The following is a 21,028-nucleotide window of genomic DNA, read 5'->3' on the forward strand; positions in this document are numbered from 1 at the left end:
TAACTACACAAAATATGTATGATTTATTTTAGATCACATATTTCAAAAGTTTTACTTTCTTTCTTTTACTATTTTGTATTCAGTCACACAGGGAATAACTAGTTTGTGCTTGATTTGCTCCTTCCACGTATTATTAGTGAAATAGGTATGGAAGGAGTATCTAAGTGACTTGTTTAGTGCACTTGCTACCATTAAATGATGAAGCAACCAACAAAAAGAGGAACTTAATTTGAAGTCTTGGCTGAGTTATACACTGCCATTAGACTAGTTTTACACTACCACTAAACTATTTTTGTCGACTAGGATAGTGGCAAAGTACTATTGAGCAAATGGACCGGCTACTAACGTTGTAATGGTTCATATCACATAATATTACAACTCTAGAAACCAACCCCCTTTGACATAGAATATTCGCTGGATAGTAAGTGGGAGAAGATCACTTTCAAATTTTCAGACAAAAAGAAATGCAAATAAACAATACAAGGAAAGGAACCAACAAATATAAACAGACATTAGACTCCTTTCCCTCTCCGCCCTCTTCTTCCGATCACTCTTCTTTAATACTGCTCAAGCCTCAAAACATCCTTCTTTTCTTTTTTTTGACTTAACCAATTATCATTTCTCCACAGTTTTGCAAATTCATCCTTTAAATTTGATCAAATTACATGGTTTTTGAGTCCAAATTCGATCTGGGTCATCGCCACAATTTCCCATCTTGAATTCTCCAAAGTGGGTTTTTGGTCCGCGAAACCCAATGGTTTCTTTTGCGGGTTCGGTTGTGTCGACTTCTTTTGTCAACATTTGCAATAGCAGCAGTGGCCTCTCTTCTTCTTCTTCTTCTTCGTGTAGCTACAAGAATACATTTTTACCCAATTCTTGTAATTTAGAAAAGCCATTCTTGGTGCGTCCCCTGTGGAATAGGAAGACTGTTTGTGCTTGTGTTGCACCTCCTCGGGACTACAAAGCTGCTGACTCTGATCGGTTTTGCAACTCGAGATTCAATGTAAGATTTTAATTATTTGATTTTGAAAGGGAGCCTTGGAGCAACGGTAAAGTTGTCTCCGTGTGTTAACCTATAGGTCACGGGTTCAGGCCGTGAAATCATACTTCTATCAAGGTAGGCTGCTTACATGGGTGACCCTGCATTAACACGGATGCTTTGTGCAACGGACTGCCCTTTTTTGATTTTGGGACTTCCAAATTATCCAGTTTCTGCTTTGGGTTCTGTTTTATAGTAGCTCATCTGTTCCATTTTATATGATAATATTTGACGGGAAACAAAGTTTAGGATGTTAAATTGGATTTGTGAGCTGTATTGGCAATAGCAGAAGAAAATAATCGCTCATAATTTAGTTTGGTAGGAAACATCACATCAAAGTTGAAATTTGATAGCTTAATGATTTTGGATTCTTGAGACTTGTGGAAGTTGTATAGAAATGGAATGGTGTACCACATTTTAGGACACCCTAAACTGGAAAGAATGCCATATGAATCGGAATAGCGAGAGCACTAGTGGCATGTCTTTGAGCTTCATGAATCATGTCAAATTGAGGTAGTTACTGAAATTACTCTGTTTAATCAGTTGATTTTCTGGTTTTATTAGGAAGGTGGTCGAGGGTTGAGATAATGTAGAATAAGTTGAAGTGCCGAAATAGAAATGTCTATCTTTGATATTTGCATCCTAATGGTTCCATAATGGCGTTTAGGAACTTGGTCACTTATTATTGCAATGTTGCTTATACCTTTGTCCACATTTCTCTTTGGGCTCCATTTGGTATGAGAAAAAAGATCCTGCTTGCACAGAAGGGTGTGACCAAGTGGTTAATAAAGTTGGAGGAAAAACATGAGGTCTTAGGTTTAAATCCTAGCAGAGGCAAACACACTAGGTGATTTCTTCACATTTGCATTAGCCTTGGTAGGCAGAGTTACCCGATACCTGTGTTGGTGGGAAGTAGCACATACCCGTCGCACACCACCTTCGTAAAAGAAAGAAAAGAAAGATCTTGCTTGGTGAGATATTCCCAATATTTTATTGTCTTTAACATGGGAAAATTTCTTTCAATCAAATCTAGAAAGACGACTTTCATATTGGATGTAATATAACAACAACAAAAAAAAAAAAAATCCAGTGTAATCCCACAAGTGGAGTCTGGGGAGAATAATATGTACGTAGACCACAAGTGGACCTTACCCCCTATCAAGATAGAGAGTTTGTTTCCGATAGACCCTCGGCTCAAGGAACAATAACAACAACAAGAGAAACAAGACACATCGTATAATAATAAAGACCTAGAGATAAGAAATGCAAGAATAGTACTAATACTACCGGGAAGAATGACACAACGTGTAATAACAAAGCTCTAGGAACAAGAAAATATAAGAATATTACTAATACTATTGGAAATATCACCTGTATTACTTTAAACACCAATCTGAAATATCACATTCTGTTCATCTTCACGGACAAACAAACATAGATATTTGTGTAGAGATGAACTTTCCTTAGTAAAGTATTTTCCACAAGAAGCATTCATGTGGATAAAGTGTTGGTGAGATCATGTTGTCCTAAACTCATCTTTTATGTCTATACAAGTGCTTTAAAAAGTTAAACACCAAAACAAGATCAGTCTGAAAGAGCGAGGTAGAGTGGGTTTTTGTAGGGAGGGGGAGGGGGAAGAGAGAGAAGAACATAGGCAGAAGACGAACAGTAGAAGGCTGAGACGTGAACCATGAGTAAGCATAACACTTATCCTAAATAGTGTGGGGTTAAGAGGAATGCTGGTGGACATCTATGTTGGTTTGGAGAAAAAGTGTTCCAAATAAAGGTGAGCAGTTGGTTTGGAGAAAAAGAGTTCCAAATAAAGGGGAGAGATTTCTGCAATAACTGGTTGAGTCGGGGTATGCCAAGGGTGCTCAAACATTGATAAGACTTGATTTTTGTCGTTAGAAAAGTTGCTAATAGAATCCGTTTTGTTATACGCAAGTCAAAACCTCCTCTGATGGGGTGTCTAACATATGATCTCCATTGCACTTTGGAGAGGTGCCAATCTAAGAACGACCCAAGTGGTCAAGCCTAAGACATATGCTGAAGTGTGACCATCTCATCTAAAAGCTTTAACTGTTAGAGAGAACACACTTTTATTTACTTAATTATGTCTTCAACACACCCCCTCACATGCTGCCTTAATTCTTTTTGATGAGCCAAGAACATGAATTCTTTTTGATATTGTGTGGTGGTGAGACTCAAACCAAGGACCTTTGCTTGCTCTGATACCATATTGAAGTGTGTGACCATCTCATCTAAAAGCTTAAGCTGGTAGAGAGAATACACTTTTATTTTACTTAATTATGTCTTCAACAACATAATGACATTAAAAATACTCAAGAAGCATTTAGTTTTGGTTTTCAGATTTTGGAAATTCTTCCGGTACCCTTTAAAATTAGGTACTTATACATACTTGTTGCTTCGGTTGGAATCCCCATTCACTTTCTATTACAACATTCCCGCGGGGGTGGGTGGGGGTGGGGTGATTTTTCCAGATAAATGTCTGCTGGATAGAATCTTTTGATCAGAACATATATGAGTTGCTTTACATTTGGCAGGCGTTGACAACATTTGAATCCTGCCTAGTTTACTGTATCTTCCCTGAGCTCTCTTTGTCTCGTTTGAATTGCAGGAATCTGCTAAATTGGAGAATGTGAGCTTGTTGAGAGAGCCTGAGGATGAGTCAGATGTGCTCATTGAGTGCAGAAATGTGTGCAAGTCATTTGGCGACAAGCATATCTTAAGAGGTGTTAGCTTCAAGGTGAACTTTCATTACTTCAGAAACTGCTTGTATGCAGTATGATTGGGTCTTCCAATTTAGGAGTTTTTTCCATTTTTGTTTATGGATTATGATTGAAAGATCAATAAAAGGTAAAGGTTAGGAAACTATACTTAACGAAAGAAAGTTGGCTGGCTACAGTAAAAATGATTGTTTTATTTCCTTTCTGGGTTATTGGTTTCTGCATTCATGACTTCTCATTCTTTGTGTTTGTGAAAGTGCTGATAACCTTTAATCACCATCTTTACCCTCTGTTACAGATCAGACATGGTGAGGCCGTTGGAATAATTGGGCCTTCTGGTACAGGGAAATCAACAATCTTAAAGATAATGGCCGGCCTTCTTGCTCCTGATAAAGTATGTGTGTATTGTTTTTCTCGTTTCAGAATACAGCTGTGCCACTTATAAAAATGTGATTCTAGATCCCCTTATCTCTGCTAATAGACTTCATTGAATGCAGGGAGAAGTCTTAATCCGAGGTAAATTGCGCAATGGATTAGTGAGTGATGAGGAAATTTCTGGGCTTAGGATTGGCTTAGTAAGTTATATGTTCTATCTCTTTTTTGGTTGTCCGGTGAAATGGACTGTAGAGGTACTTCTTGAATGTTCTTATTATCTTATAAACATTTCCATCCCCTTAACAGGTGTTTCAGAGTGCTGCACTTTTTGATTCCTTAACTGTTCGTGAAAATGTTGGTTTCTTGCTGTAAGATACTCTCAGTTCACTAATTATCCATTAAAAAGAAAAGATTTTCTCAGCTCTGCTGAATCAGAAGTTTTTCTTTTGGCTATACTGATTAGAGATTGTTGGCTATTCTTCTCTTTGGAATTCTAGATATGAGAATTCAACTATGCCAGAGGATCAAATTGCACAGCTTGTAACTGAAACTTTAGCTGCTGTTGGGTTGAAGGTATGGGCAACGATAAACATTTATAAATGATGCATTAAATTCCTTATTACAAAAGATAATGAATGCATTAAACAAATGCATCCAGGTTCCCAACTTACTATAACAATGAAAATAGTTTTAGACTTTTACCAACTTAAATATTGCTATTTGCATTATCATTTCAAGATCTCCTTCTCTCTCACACGCACTGTACGGAAATGTCCTCTGCTGTTTTCTGGGCAAATTGAATCGAATAGAGAATAGAGGATTCATCGCTATAGTATTTCATATAAATAGTTATGATTGGTTTCACAGATGCCAATTTTCAGTTTTATGTCTATGCAGGAAGTTGAAGACCGGTTACCTTCTGAATTATCTGGTGGTATGAAGAAAAGAGTTGCTTTAGCTCGCTCTATTATTTTTGATACCACGAAAGACGTAGTAGAGCCAGAGGTATGTTCCAGGTGCTTCATGGCATGATCATCAGTTTTTTTTGGGCTTGCGTTTGTATTTCTGCTAAATGGATTGTTGTAATCTGGTTCACTGCTTTTCTTCATGCTGGTTACTCTGTGGTCTGAATGCTACATGTTAGTCCCTTTGTCCCAGATTATCATCCACTTTGCTTTTTGGGAGTCAATTTGTAGAATCATTCATGTTGTCCCTGAATTGGTAAATTATTTTTAAAAGTAGGAGTTATCCACTTCCAATTTCACTCCTAAAGTTGGTCAAAATGACTTAAGAAAAGTGAAAATGGACAATTTGTGATGGAGAGCGCTGCTTAATTAATTTTCTAGGGATGTCCTTGTTTTGAACTTGAGGTACTCCATTCTTCTGAAACACCTTGAACCTCTTTATAGCTCTGTAATCAAGAGAGCATTTATTATGGAACTGTTGGTTTTAGGTGACTTCACTCTTACTCTGAGGACTTTTTTTTGTATTGTTTGAGAAAAGGACTTGATGTCCAAAGATGGAAATGCAAAAATAAGTTCGCATCTAATCTTCTGGGCAAGTTTAATGACTGATAAATTTTATGGCATGAAGATGATATGTGTGTATCAAAAGAAAAGGATGCCTGCAAAATTGATGGATGCAGCTTATTGTTGAATTGTGCAGTGTCAAACTATCATTAAATATTTTTTGTCATAACCCTTAGCATTATAAATTTTGTAGCTTTACGGGTCTAAATTGAACGACATGGTTAGTGAGGGTTCATATAACTGAACCTACTAGCTTGGGATTGAAGCTTAGTTGTATTTATTGATAGTTATATTTGTTAAAAGAATACTACCGATGGATGTTTTTACTGAAATCTCTAAAAATAAAGGAAGCTACGAGATAAGCAAAAATAATTTTACTATACAAAAGTATGGGTTAATGCATAAGGAGCAAATAAATCCAATTTGTTACCCGGACTTGGAAGAAGGAAGCTTTGTTTAATATTTTAAACCTCAAGAGACCACAGGGATGGTATGTTTATTTAATTCTATTATTTTCTTTTTTTTATTAAGTAAAATCATTCCTGTCTTTTTTGATAATAGGTATAATCATTCCTGTCTTTTTACTTCATGGTGCACTGGACAATGTAATTTTAGTCTTGACAGACCTCTATCTCTGCCAAGTATGGAAATAAGCCTCCTTAAATTACGAAGTTAAATTTTTTTTGGTTAATGATGTCCAGATGATTACAGATGGAAAATAGGTTCAAACTGAAATCCTTGGTGAGAGACTAGAGTAACAAGAATCAACTTGACATCTTTAAGAATTGAGCCTTCTAGGCTGGCCATTGGCTCCCTTTTTTATAACAGAATCAACTATTTTAAATGAAATGTGTAGTGAAATTCAGCTTTATCCATATCATTGAGCATTGCAATTTCTATAAATGATTCGCTTTATTAGTTCACATCGATGCATACGAAATTTGTGCATAGCCGTCAAATAATTTTCAGTAGTTGGACTTCTTTATTTAGGTTTAGGCAGAATATGTAGTTTACTCCCGACCTTGAGGTCAATCCCTGTGACACACCTCTTCTGTGTTTTGCCACTTTTTCTCAACAATTCTATGCCAGGCACCAATAAAACTGTGACAAGTGCCATTAAACTCTAAAAAGAAATATTTAAAATTACAAGTATACCCCTGAAAAATTACAAGTATACCCCTGAAAAAATTAAAAATCCATGGCTGCCACCACCTTATCACCACCACTGCCATAGCTGCCACCATCTACTTTCCATGATTACCACCACAACTTTCAAACAAAACACGTGAACACCACAGTCCCTTTTCACTTGTTCAACAAAAAATTCTTAATCTGAAAGAAGAATAAAATCACCAGTAAACTTAGCAATGAAATTGGCGCAGAAGGAAATCTGGTAACATCAGGGTCAATGTCATCGGTGTCGGGTCGGAGAAAACTTCTGCATTATTCTGAAAAATCCCCCAATTTGTCACTCCTATTCCTCCGAAAGGATATGATATTTCTGAAATTGAGCTCACATCTGGTACCACTACAACTTCTAAAGATGATGATGGCACTTGAAATTCAAAAGAAAAAAGAAAACAAAAAAATTAGTTTAACTTTCAAGAAATTGCAAAATTGGATGTTGGTAAAATGATAAATTTTGAGTTCTTCACAGATTTGTGAATAAAAAAAGACAATTATGTCAATACTATTTTGGCATGAGGAAGAAGACGAACGGGGAAAGGGGTTTGGGAAAGAAAACTAGAGGACGTGGGGTTGCAGGGGGACGACGCGTTAAGGGGTAGACGATGAGGAGCAAACAATTTTAAAAGAAAGGGAAAAAGTCTTTAAGTTTTAACACGTGGCACTTAAATATGGATTGGGACAAAAATTTTAGACTTTAACGCGCTTCTTCTTGTTAAGCACACTCATGCCGCGTAGAAAAAGAGGTGTGTATTAGATGCACTTTGAAAAGTTTGGGTGTGTAAAGGGTTTTCCGTGGAAAGGTGTGTCACAGAGATTTGACCTCAAAGTCAGGGGTAAACTATGTATTTTGCCTTCAGGTTTATGATATATTGACTGGAAAAAAAACTATTTATATAGGACGGAACTGTGAGAATTAATAACTTGGAAAATTATATTATTGATGTACATTAACTATAATACAAGTACCCCTATTTATAACAATACACAATACCTACACTACTCATATTCCATGTAGGACCTAAGTTGATCGGACACGAGTGCAGATCTACAGGTCAGATCCTTCGAGATGTAAATTCTAAGATTCGGGGATATGGATCCTAGTACGGATACGGTTGCAGGGATCCAGCTAAAAATAATTCAAAAAATAAAAATATAAAAATACCTCTAAAGTCTAAATTATGAGAAATTTTGAGGAATACTTGCGTATAGCTTGTAAGTTTGGATTTCTTTTTTGTTCTCAAGTTGTAGATAAGTAAATGATTGATTTCTCAGATAAGGTATGCTATTTTCTTCCCTAGTTTTGGTTCTGATTTTGGGAATCAAATTGTATCTCATCTCAAATTTTTCTGTCTGTCGTGGTCAAAGTACCCAAAATTGTTTGACCAGATTCGGAACGAATCCCCATACCCACACCCATACTAGTGTCGTGTCGACACGGGTGCGGCAACGAAATTGCCGTGTCAGAGCAACTTAGTGTAGGACTATGCTTATTTACATAACAACTAACTAACACTCCCCCTCAAGTTGATGCATACAAATCATATGTACCGAGCTTGTTACATATATAACTAATACGAGGACCTCTGAGGGACTTGGTAAAAATATCTGCAAGTTGATCATTCGACTTCACAAACTTTGTAGCAATATCTCCTGAGAGTCAATCTCAATGTGTTTTGTTCTCTCATGGAACACAGGATTTGACGCAATATGAAGGGCAACTTGATTATCTCACACAAGTTTCATCTGGCTTATTTCATCAAATTTCAACTCCTTGAGCAACTGTTTGATGCAAACTAGCTCACATGTTGCCATGACCATTGCTCGATATTCTATTTCTGCACTAGATCGAGCAACTACATTCTATTTCTTGCTCTTCAAGACACCAGATTGCCTCGTACTAAAACACAATATCCGAACGTAGAACGTCTATTAGAAGGTGATCCTGCCCAATCAACATCTGAGTATCCAACGATCTGCTCATGGCCTCGATCCTCAAACAATAACCCTTTGCCTGAAGCCGATTTTATATACCGAAAAATGCGGACAACTGCATACCAATGACTATCACAAGGAGAATCCATAAACTGACTTACAACACTCACAGGAAAGGAAATGGCAGGTAAAGTCAATGTGAGATAATTTAATTTGTCAACCAGCCGCCTATATCTTGCAGGATCGCTAAACGACTCCCCCTGTCCTGCCAGAAGTTTAGAATTTGGATCCATCGGAGTGTCAACAGGTCTACAGCCTGTCATTCCTGTCTCCTTAAGAATGTCTAAGGCATACTTCCGTTGTGAGATCACAATATCTGAGCTAGGCTGAACGACCTCAATACCCAGAAAATACTTTAATCTGCCCAGATCCTTCTGAAAGTGTTGAAAGAGATGTTGCTTCAATTTAGTAATACCATCATGTTCATTGTCGGTAATAACAATATCGTCAACATTGACCACCAGATAAATATCGAGACTTGAAGCAGAATGCAGATAAAACACTGAGTGATCAGCTTCACTACGAGTCATGCCAAACTCCTGGATAACTGTGCTGGACTTACCAAACCAGGCTCGAGGAGACTGCTTTAGACCATCAAGTGACCGATGCAAGCGACATACAAGGCTACGAGACTCCCCCTGAGCAAAAAACCAGGTGGTTGCTTGCATAATATAAGACAAGTACATGCAGTCATGGAAGAATTTGAAAAATTGATGCCAGTTTCTGCTAGTATTGAAAAGCAACAAGAGTAACGACAGAAGATGTTTCTAGTTCTTGCCCTCACTTTAGGGCTATCTTTCACCATTGACAGACATGGTTCAATGTGCCAGCTACGCTTCCTCTTCTAGATCAGTCACAGCCTAGCCTGATTCCCCCTCGTTGGACTTCCTAATGACCTTGATTCAGTTCGTGACCAGATTTTGGCTAGTCCGACTGTCCCTACAATTGATGAATTATTCTCTCGATTACTTTGCCTTGCTGCAGCACCAAGTCATCGCGATCTCATCACAGACACTTGACTCATTTGTTCTCGCATCCCAAACAATGGAAAATCGGGCATCTAAAACTATGGAGAATAGACGAGGCAGGGGTCGTTTTGGAATATACCCAAGTGTTCTTATTGTAATAAACTTGGACACGCTCGTGAAGTGTGCTATTCTTTACATACACAAGGCTACGAGACTCCCCCTGAGCAACAAAACCAGGTGGTTGTTCCATATAAACTTCATCCTCAAGGTCACCGTGAAGAAAAACATTCTTAATGTCCAGATGATAGAGAGGCCAATGGCGAACAACAACCATGGATAGAAAAAGGTGGACTGATGTTATTTTAGCCAAGAGAGAGAAAGTATCACTGTAATCGAGCCCAAATATCCGAGTATATCCTTTGGCAACAAGACGGGCCTTAAGTCGATCAACCTGGCCATCCGGACCAACTTTGACTACATAAACCCAATGACAATTAACAGTAGATTTACCTAAAGGGAGAGGAACAAGCTCCCAAGTACCACTCGTATGTAAAGCAAACATCTCGTCAATCATAGCCTGTCGCCATCTTGGATGAGACAATGCTTTCACCTGTAGACTTAGGGATGTAAATAGAGGACAAAGAAGATATAAAAGAATAATGGGGTGATGACAGACAATGATAACTTAAACCGACATAAATACGGATTGGGATTAAGTGTGGTCCGTATACCTTTCTGGAGTTTCTCACCGATGCTCTGATACCACGTGGGAATTAATAACTCGTAAAATTATATTATTGATGTACATTAATTATAATACAAGTACCCCTATTTTTAACAATATACATTACCTAAACTACTTCTATTCCATGTAGGACTATGCTTATTTACATAACAATTAACTAACATGAACTTTTAAGAAGTAAAATTCAAAACAAGAATATGAAGTGAGAGGGCACGTAATATGTGCATAGTTGTGGAAGGTAAGAGCGAGGGGTAAATGGTTTAGCATTATTAGTTCACATTGATGCATACGAAGTATGTGCATAGCCATCAAATATTTTCATTAGTTGGGACTTCTTTATTTAGATTTATGATATATTGGCTGATAACTATGGGGGCATTGAGGAGCAGTGGGGACGCGAGTGGTATGTGGACCGCGACTGCGAATTGCATTAGGGAGGCTGCTAGGGAGATATTGGGGGTCTCGAAGCGCCCTTCTGGTGGCCGCTAAAGGGACTGGTGTTGGAGCATTGAGGTCCAAGGTAAAGTGGAAGCCAAGAAAGTGGCTTATTTGAAGCTTGTGGAAAGCATGGACGAGGAGGAGAAGAAGACGAACAAGGAGCGGTATAAGGTGGCTAAGAAGAAAGCAAAGGTAGCAGTTACTGCGGCCAAGGCTGCCGCATTTGAGCGCTTGTATGAGGAACTTGGAGGCAAAGAAGGGGACCAGAAGTTGTACAAGTTAGCCAAGGTGCGAGAGAGGAAGGTCCGTGACCTAGACCAAGTGAAGTGCATCAAGGATGAGGAAGGAAGAGTGTTGTTGGACGAGGTTCTGATTAGACAGAGATGGCATGCGTACTTCCATAAACTCCTGAATGATGAGGGGGATAGGAATATTGTGCTGGGGGACCTAGAAAACTCCGAGAGTTGTCAGGACTTTGGGTATTGCAGGCGGATTAAAGTTGCGAAGGTAGAGTGGGCTATGCGTAAGATGAGCAGGGGGAGAGCGACCGGACCAGACGAAATCCCGGTGGAATTCTGGAAAAGCGTAGGTAAGGCGGACTTGGAATGACTAATTGGGCTATTCAATATCATTTTTAGTACGAAGAAGATGCCCGGGGAATGGAGATGGAGTACGATGATCTCGTTGTATAAGAACAAGGGAGATATCCAAAATTGCAACAACTATCGGGGTATCAAACTACTGAACCATACTATGAAAGTATGGGAGAGGGTGGTGGAACTGAGGGTGAGGAGGATTGTGTCCATTTCAGAGAACCAATTCGGATTTATGCCGGGGTGTTCGACTACAGAAGTTATTCACCTTGTTAGGAGGTTGATGGAGCAGTATAGAGAGATGAAGATTGATTTACATATGGTGTTCTTCGACTTAGAGAAGGCTTACGATAAAGTGCCGAGAGAGATGCTGTGGAAATATTTGGAGGCTAGAGGCGTTCCTGTTGCATATATTAGAGCTATTTAGGACATGTACAAGGGTGCTAAGACTCGAGTGAAGACAATGGGAGTGGACTCAGACCACTTCCCGGTTGTGATGGGGCTGCATCAAGGGTCAGCCCTCAGCCCTCAGCCCATTTCTGTTTGCCCTGGCGATCGATGCGCTGACGAGTCACATTCAAGGGGAGGTGCCGTGGTGCATGTTGTTTGTAGATAACACTGTACCGGTGTTGTGAAGAGCGTGAGGCGAGGAAAAGCGACAAGCCCCTTTTCTCTTAAAGCGAGAAGCGAAGCGTTCCAAGCACAAGCCGGGTTTTTCCTATCGTCTTTTGGTGCCATTAAAAGAACAACTAAATAACACATAAAAAGATATAAGAACTAAGAATAAATGATATGGAAAAAATGGCAGTATAACTGAAACGAAAAATGGGCAGCATTTCGCTGCAATTTATCACTGAAATAGAGAAAGAAAATGAAGAAGAAGAAGAAGAGAATGAAAAAAAGAAGAACTGAAAGGGAAAAAAAAATTCACCAGCATTTCACTGCTATTTGGACACTAAAACAGTGAAAGAAAATGAAGAAAAAGAAGAAGGAGAAGGAGAAGGAGGAGGAGGAGGAAGAAGGAGGAGGAGGAGGAAGAAATCACATACCTGGGACCAAACTTGATGATCTTGAAGTTGAAAAGTATAGAAAACTTGAACCTTAGGTCGCCTCTGTTGTTCTCTGTTGCTGCTGCTCGATGGTCTTTTAAAAAAAGAGAGTCTTTTTAATATTAACGTTGGCAGCCCAGTTATAAAGAGAAGCGCTCTGTCATTGTGTTCGCTTCCTCGCTTCTCGCTTTTTCAGGGGAAGCGATCGCTTTTCTGTACCTGATACGCTTCAGATCAGAGAAGCGCCAGATGCCTCGCTTCGCATCGCTTCTCGCTTTAAGCAAGGAAGCGGTCGCTTTTAACAACACTACATTGTACTGATTGACGAGACGCGTTGTGCTGCCAACGAGAGGTTAGAGGTTTAGAGACAGACTTTGGAGTCTAAAGGTTTCAAGTTGAGCAGGACCAAAACAGAATACTTGGAGTGCAAGTTCAGTGGCGCGACTCAGGAAGACGTGAGGCTTGATTCACTAGTCATTCCTAAGAGAGAGTTTCAAGTACCTTAGGTCTATTATACAAGGGAATAGGGAGATTGACGAGGATGTCACATACCGTATTAGGACGGGATGGATGAAATGGAGGCTCGCTTCCGGTGTTTTGTTTGATAAGAATGTGCCGCCAAAACTTAAAGGTAAGTTCCTATGGAGCGGTGGTCAGACTGACTATGCTGTATGGGGCGGAGTGTTGACTGGTCAAGACATTCCATGTCCAAAAGATGAAGATGGCGGGCATGAGGATGTTGAGGTGGATGTGCGGGCAAACCATGTTAGATAAAATTAGAAGTTAAGTTATTCGGGACAAGGTGGGTGTGGCTTCTGTGGAGGATAAGATGCGGGAGGCGAGACTTAGATGGTTCGGGCATGTGGAGAGGAGAGGCACTGATGCTCCGGTGAGTAGGTGTGAGAGGCTGGCATGGGAGGGCCAACGGAGAGGTAGAGGCAGGTCGAAGAAGTATTGAGGAGAGGTGATTAGGCAAGATATGGCGTTGCTCCAGCTCACTGAGGACATGACCATGGATAGGAAGGCGTGGAGGTTGAGAATTAAGATAAAGGGTTAGGTGGTCGAGTGTTGTCCTTGTTTGTAGCAGTAACTTTGATACACCACTTGGTGCCTTCCGTGTTTTTTTTTGTACCCTATTCTTCTGTTACTACTTGCGGTTGTCTTGTGTTTTGGTTTTCTGATTGCATTACCTTTTGTTAGTTTCGTATTTTTGCTTTGGTTGTCAGATCTGTTTGCTTGTTATTGCCCCTCCCCTCTCTCCTTCCTGAGCCGAGGGTCTTCCGGAAACTGTGTCTCTGGCTTTTTAAAGGCAGGGGTAAGGTCTGCGTACACTCTACTCCTTTTGGGACTACACTGGTATGTTGTATGATATATTGGCTGGAAAAAACTGTTTATATAGGACTGACTTTTAAGAGCTAAAATTATGAAGTGGGAGGACACTTAATGCATGCACAGTTGTGGCAGGTAAGTGCGAGGGGAGACCGAGGAACATGTGTTGGTAATATGGAAGGGAGATGAGAGGGAGAAGCCAAGGATAGTGTGAGTATTGGTAACAAGGGGAGGTGTGGTTTACTGACATTTATAAGGATATTGCAGAAAAAATGTGGAGGATTCGTGAGCATGTTATGTGAAAGCTATATGATTTTCAGATTGTTCAGGGTTGGTCTAGTGGTAAGAGCGCTGCAATAATGTGTGGGTTAGGCGCATGTTACGGGTTCAAAGTTCGAACCCTGCTACGGACAAAACGCTTGGTATTTAAGCGGAGAAAGATATATGGGTGGGCCCTTTATTTGCCGAGTTTCGAACTGTGAGACATTTGGCTCGAGGATTACTTGGTTTACCAATAAAAAAAAAGAAAACTATATGCTTTTCAGAAAGATAGCACAATATCTTTTACTTCACAAAGTAAAAACAACGAGAACCAAGTGATTTTGTTAATTCCCTTTTTTTAAAAAGAACTTTCAGTAACTTGTGCCGATAAATCTCTCTCTGGTATTCCCAAGCTTTAGTATTTCTGAAATAATTCTCAGTGGGAGGGAGGGAGGGAGAGAGAGAGAATTGGCCTGATTTTTTCCCTTTATTTAAATATTTTCTTATTAATATCTGCAAAATTATTTGTTCCTTCATTTAAGATTAGCCCGCACCATGCTGTTAAAGCAATATAGGTAACAGAGCTAAGGGAAACGAATGGGTGATAGTGTCCTTTAAAAACCAGCATTTGGACATCCGTGATGCTGTTTGTTGGAGTTCGTCTTCTACTTTCTGAGTGATATCACATGATACCCTATGTAACCATGCGTTGTATGTTCCTTTTTTGTTGTTTTGGATGAAAAACCATGCCGTTTCAGTTTTAGATGATTCTGAAAATTCTGACGTCAAAGTGGTTCCCTCATGTTTTTTGGCTGGTAGGAAATAGTTATTACATTTGGAACATATTTAGTAATCTATATTACATGCACTGCTGAGTAGGTGCTATTATATGATGAACCAACAGCGGGGCTTGATCCGATTGCATCAACCGTTGTGGAAGATCTTATTCGCTCGGTTCACGTGACAGGCGAGGATGCACTTGGGAAGCCTGAGAAGATTGCATCTTATGTTGTCGTCACTCATCAACACAGTACTATTAAAAGAGCTGTTGACAGGTTCGGTTTCTTGTTGTTGGAAGGCATGTTGAAGTTGCATATGCTGCAAACTTTTATTAACTTGGAGGTTCCTTTTGTGCAGGCTAATATTTCTTTATGAAGGAAAAGTTGTCTGGCAAGGAATGACTCATGAATTCTCAACATCAACTAATCCTATTGTTCGGCAGGTAAAGATGGTCTTGCTTCGGTTTTTGTTTCCGAAAAAACTGCATGCTGATTTCTCTTATTTCATCAGCAAGGAGTAAGATTAAACTAACTGTGCTATCAAATCAACCTTCTATTTACGAACTGGTCCGTTCGTTCCAATTTGTCACTAAATCGAACTAAATTAATCAAAATTCTAGATATTTAGAGACTATACAAAAAGTACTTCTATAAGTTAAAATTATCCTCATGAAAATAGGTCAAAGTTCACTTAAACAGAATATGTCAAAAGCATTTTTGAAGGAGTACTAACTGCATATCTGAATGGGTAGACACATATATATTCGTTTGATGGAAAATTTACATGTTTTCTTCTGGTTATTTGGCTCTTGGTATGATTTTAAACCGTTGTTTGTTTTATATGTGTCAGTTTGCATCAGGGAGCTTGGATGGTCCTATTAAATATTAGCTTCTATAACTACTGCAAATACGCAAAATACTTGGTCTTCCATTTTGGAAACTCGGAGTTAGCATTACCTTATGAACATCGTAGACTTGCTGGTGGTTTTAAAGCTGACCTTATCAAGCCACAACAGTTAGATTAATGGGAGATCTGACAGTCACATCTTCTGGACTAAGGTTGCAGCTCTTATTTTGCTGAGCCAAATCCCATGAATCTGCACGTCTTAGAAAAAGTTTCTAGTTCTATTTTAATCTTATTCTTCCTTCTTTTTTCACATTCGTTTTTGCAGTTGGGTCTTGAGGTAGACTGTCGAGAAATCCAATTATGGCCTCATTGTACAATAGCATCTTGATAGTAAGGAATTATGCAGAAATAAAGTGATTCTTTTGGCTTTGTTATTATATTATAGAAATTTTGACTATTTTATAACCACTACCAAATTATTCCATGGATAAGGACAAATTCTTGCTGCAACACTTGTAAGGAATAAATTCCATGACGCTACCTATGGAAGATAAATTTTCCATGCATGAACACCGATGATTCGGAAATTGACATGATCCGAAAGCTAGCTTGAGAAAGGTTGTTTGTTTAAGTTATTGAGGTAATATAGGAATATATATCGAACAGATGCTATGTGATTGTATTGGAAAGTTGCTATGGAAAGCCATTGTTTTGGAATACTCTTTGCAACTCAACGAGCATATCGTTTAGTGTTGGGCGCTGGTACCCACCCTTAGAATAGGTCGTTGTGTTATCCTTTTACTGGATTTAACCAGTGTGAATTCAGATTAGTCGGGCCAGTAAATTCGGAAGCAAATAAGATGTCTTTCTTATGGTGCTTGCAACAAATGATAAAATTGCAGAATGAATTCTGAAAATCTTCTATCACAAGTTAAAGTGACTGGAATCAGGAGTAAATAAAATATTTCTACTCATCAAATAGAATACTTTTGCATACCTTTAATCAACCCCCTGGGTTTTCATAGAACTTTGCATACTTCGATTTTTGCTTCAAATGACACTACAACTCTGAGAGCTCTAAGATTCCATGTGCATTTAACACACAAAATTCTAAATATAAAGTTCAAAGAGAAACTATGGGTCAGTGACACCTGTATCTCGCCGATTTCTTGATAAAACCTGTAAGAGCAAACTGTTCTCAGACATGCTTGAAAGATCACATTCAACTAAACCAACATGAACCATAGTAAGCCAGCCCGGTGCACTAAGCTCCCGCCATGCGCGGGATCCAAGGAAGGACCAGACCATAAGGATATATTGTACACAACCTTACCCTGCATTTTTGCAAGAGGCTGTTTCCACGACTCGAACCCGTGACATCCTGATCACATGACATCGACTTTACCAGTTACGCCAAGGCTCCCCTTCATAGTCCAGAGTTAAAACTAATAAAAAAATGGCTGGTTAGTAAACAAGATAAAGCTTGAAAGCAGCTGCTATATGATACAATTCGTAAGTTACTGTACAATGATCTCTCATCACTTTCAATCTGCTAAACTTTTTGTCTGCAGAATGTAGTTTCTTGCTCGAGATGAACAAAATAGAGCAACAACACCAACATAGAAGCTAACTAAAGCACTTATACAGTAAACCCAAACTGATAATGGTCCCTCTTCCATTTCTTCTTTAAATTTCTTCCCTGGCTCTACTGGAAAAGTTTTCTGACAGCCATTACCAGATGATTCCATGCATAGGTTCGGATTACCAGCAAATGCTCCTGGAAATTTCGAATAACCTTGCTTTGTGGGAATAACACCAGAGAAGCAATTATATGACAGATTTAAAACTGTCAAATTTCGGAGGACAGTAATGTTTTCAGGGATGTGACCAGATAAAGAATTATGTGACAAATCAAGAGCCTTTAACTTCTGCAGCTTCTCTAAACTCCCCGGAACTGGACCATCAAGAAAATTATATGACAAATTAAGGTATTCCAAACCATGTAACCCGAGCAGACCCTCTGGAATTTCGCCATGAAGCAAGTTGTCAGACAGATCAATTCCAATTGTGGTTGTGAGATTATAGTTGAAGCTCAAACTAGTTTCATCAGCAACAAGGGAGAGTTTGACGTCTAGTCTTCGAGCTGAAATTGACAGTACTGCAGGAATGGTTTTTCTAGCGTCGCCATTGTAGAAATTTGGACTAGTGTTAAAGTTACCATCTGGTATATAGCCTGAAAATTTATTTCCAGAAAAATCTAAAGTATGAATAGCCTGAAATGTAAACAGCCAACTTGGCAGAGATCCACTGAACTTGTTCCGAGCAAGGGAGAGGAACTTGAGGTTCGACCATTTGGTTATCGCATCATTTAAAGATCCCGAGAGATTATTAGAGCTCAAGTCAACAACTTCCAAAGACTTGCACCCTGCCAATGTCAGTGGGATCTCACCCGAAATCATGTTGTTTCCTATATCAAATATCTTTAGACTATCCAACGCGTCAAGCACAGGCTGAATTTCCCCAGAAAGATTATTATTGTTTAGTATCAGTGCCAGTAGTTGGAAACAACCGACGATGTTCACAGGAATCGACCCAGTGAGGAGGTTATGTGAGAGATCAATCACCTGTAAATAGGTCAAATTACCAATCCTTTCTGGTATTTCGCCCACAAGAAGATTGTAAGAGAGAAACAATGCTTGCAAACTCTTTAATTCTGTTATTGTTACAGGAATATCACCAGAGAATTGATTGTTTGACAGGTCAAGAAGTAGAAGTCCAGACTTCTCTGATGCCTCGACGATCCTACTTGGAATCTTCCCAGATAACTCATTATAACTCAAGTCCAACACACACAGCTTCTCCGAAAAAACCAATCTTGGCGAAATACCATATCGCAACTCATTATGTGACAAATTGAGCTGTGTCAAACTACCAAGACTAGAGATACATGTTGGTATGCCACCAAGAATCGAATTATTCGCTAAATTGAGAACCGTGAGTGATTCCCTCGAAGCATATAGACAAGGCAAAGTACCCGATAACAAATTTGACTCGAGGTTAAGTGAGACCAACGCTTGGCAAAAATCACCTACATTTCCTATCAAATTATTGTGGGACAAGTCCAGATATTTCAATGACATCAAGTTTAACAAGCTCTTAGGTATATCTCCATGAAAACTGTTAAAACCCAAGTTAAGATTCTCAAGTGTCATTGAGAAATTCCCTATCCACATTGGAATTTCACCACTCAACATGTTATGACTAAGGTCAAGTTCGATTAACTGGCTAATGGATGCAAATGTATTAGGAATTTCACCAGCGAACAAATTATAGCTAAGATCAAAAGTCCTAAGGCTCCACAACTTCCACAAACAAGATGGTATTGAACTGTTGAGGCTGTTGTGAGACAACACAAGGGTTTCAAGAAAAGTGAGATTACACAAACAAGTATGAACCTGGCCAGACAAGTTGAACCGGGAGAGGTTGAGTCCAGTGACCCGGCCGGTCTGGTTGGACCGGGTCACACCGGTCCAGTTTGAAACAGGAACATTAACATCCCAGCTTGATAAGCTCTGAGAAGAATCTTGGAGCTGTAACTTGAACAGCAAAAGCATAGCCATGTCATTTGGGTCAAGTCCAGTACTACCATTTACAGCTTCAAGATTCACAACCCCTTTTGATTTACCATCAAAAGAAGCAGCGAATGCAGAGGAAAATGGGTTCAAGAAAGGAAAAAACAAGAAAAAGAGTAAAAAGAATGAAACTTTGAGCAAATGAGAGGTTCTACAAGGCTCAAAAACTGAACCCCATGTTTCTGCCATAGAAGAAAATGAGAAGATTTGTGAAATGTGTTTTTGTTTGTGCGCGTGTGTGTGTTTGTTGGGGGTGCTAGGGAAAGGGAAAGGGGAAATGGGGGTCCCTAAGAGAGGGTTACAGGGTGAGTGTGAAAGGAATCAGTAGTGAAGATAGAGACTAAGCTGAAAGTAGGTACTTCGTTGAGAGTCGCCACTAGAGAACCAACATTCTTTCTTGTTTCTTGTTTCCTTTTTTTTTTAAGGGCGCCCTCATATTTTATCGAGGCACACTCCTCTATATTTTCTACACAGTCAAAAGTACCATACTACCCTTTTATCATCATTTTTCCAATTTGCTTGGGCTTTCGCAAATCTTTAAGTGCAAAATACAAAATTTGATATATAATAAATATACTCTCTCTAGACTCTATATATTATTGGTTATTATCATTTAGACATTGTTTCTAGCTTCAGTACTTTGACAAAATATTATTTGACCAACTACATAAATCTAAACTTCAAAATTTTTTTCTGAAAAGTTATCTAATTTATTTAAATGTAAGTATCAACTTTTAGCAGTATGGAGACGAAGCACAAGAAGAAGCAGGTCTGAAGCTTGATCATCTAACTAAATTATAAATAAATTGTAAATTATGACTGTATTTTAAAGAACCCATTAAAGTGGCTACCTAGTGTCATTTCGACCATATAAATTGAGTGATCAAATGGGGGTAATAATGTCATTTAACACGGAAATACCTCTTTGGATTAAAAAAGACGACACCAAATGGAAAAGAGAGAGAGAGAAGCAAAAAGGTGTTTGCTACTGCCCGGAGAAGTGTAAAACTAAAGTAGACAACTTTTTCTTTTCCTTTCTTTTCATCTCTCTTTTTGAAATTCCCTGTTGATGTCCCTTTAAAGATACCCTTTATTATCTGTAGGCGAGCGTGTGAAGGCATGAAACATTATTGTTCTGAGACTGTTGTACCCTTTTTTTTTTTTTTTTTTTTCCAGTATTCAGTAATAGTATTGAGATCTGATTAATCCGGATTCATGCCGTGTAAACAAACGCTTCCTATTAAAAAAAATTCATACTCATAGCTCGTACCTGAAACCTCCGATTAAGGATCGTGCTCCCTTCTCTTTCTCAAGCATGTAATAAAAACTTGGAGTTTTTTAATAATTTTCACCATTAACCGATCTAATTGCTATCCTTTTTTTTTTCAATGATATGCATAATCTGTTGTTTCCTTATAAAACCATAAAAATCTATTTTTTCAATTATTTATGAAAATTGACTACTAATATTTCCTTAAAAATTACTTTATCCGCAAAAAGTTGGATCAATATTCTTC

General features: G+C 38.8%; 2 protein-coding genes across 3 annotated transcripts; one reads left to right on the top strand and one right to left on the bottom strand.

Annotated features, from left to right (window-relative positions):
- Window positions 1-425: 425 nt before the first annotated feature.
- Window positions 426-16,482, top strand: LOC107798851 (protein TRIGALACTOSYLDIACYLGLYCEROL 3, chloroplastic). Of its 2 annotated transcripts, XR_012698117.1 has the most exons (11): window positions 426-1,003; window positions 3,678-3,806; window positions 4,085-4,180; window positions 4,284-4,361; window positions 4,468-4,529; window positions 4,659-4,734; window positions 5,059-5,166; window positions 15,133-15,308; window positions 15,391-15,475; window positions 15,883-16,091; window positions 16,205-16,482. XR_012698117.1 is itself a non-coding variant. In XM_016621884.2 (10 exons), exons 1-10 carry the CDS (start codon window positions 755-757, stop codon window positions 15,919-15,921), a joined length of 1,098 nt encoding a protein of 365 aa, XP_016477370.2. In that variant the 5' UTR covers window positions 426-754; the 3' UTR covers window positions 15,922-16,355. The 2 variants fall into 2 exon arrangements, 1 of the variants encoding a protein (XP_016477370.2); XM_016621884.2 differs by having other exon boundaries at window positions 15,883-16,355.
- A 394-nt stretch (window positions 16,483-16,876) lies between these two features.
- Window positions 16,877-19,919, bottom strand: LOC107798853 (uncharacterized). Its single transcript, XM_016621885.2, has 2 exons — window positions 17,213-19,919; window positions 16,877-17,058 (listed from the first exon to the last, which is right to left on the bottom strand). The coding sequence occupies exon 1, from the start codon at window positions 19,698-19,700 to the stop codon at window positions 17,424-17,426; it is 2,277 nt and encodes a 758-aa protein (XP_016477371.2). The 5' UTR covers window positions 19,701-19,919; the 3' UTR covers window positions 16,877-17,058; window positions 17,213-17,423.
- Window positions 19,920-21,028: the final 1,109 nt, after the last annotated feature.

This window comes from Nicotiana tabacum, chromosome 13 (assembly GCF_000715075.1).
Source record: "Nicotiana tabacum cultivar K326 chromosome 13, ASM71507v2, whole genome shotgun sequence".
NCBI lineage: Eukaryota > Viridiplantae > Streptophyta > Magnoliopsida > Solanales > Solanaceae > Nicotiana > Nicotiana tabacum.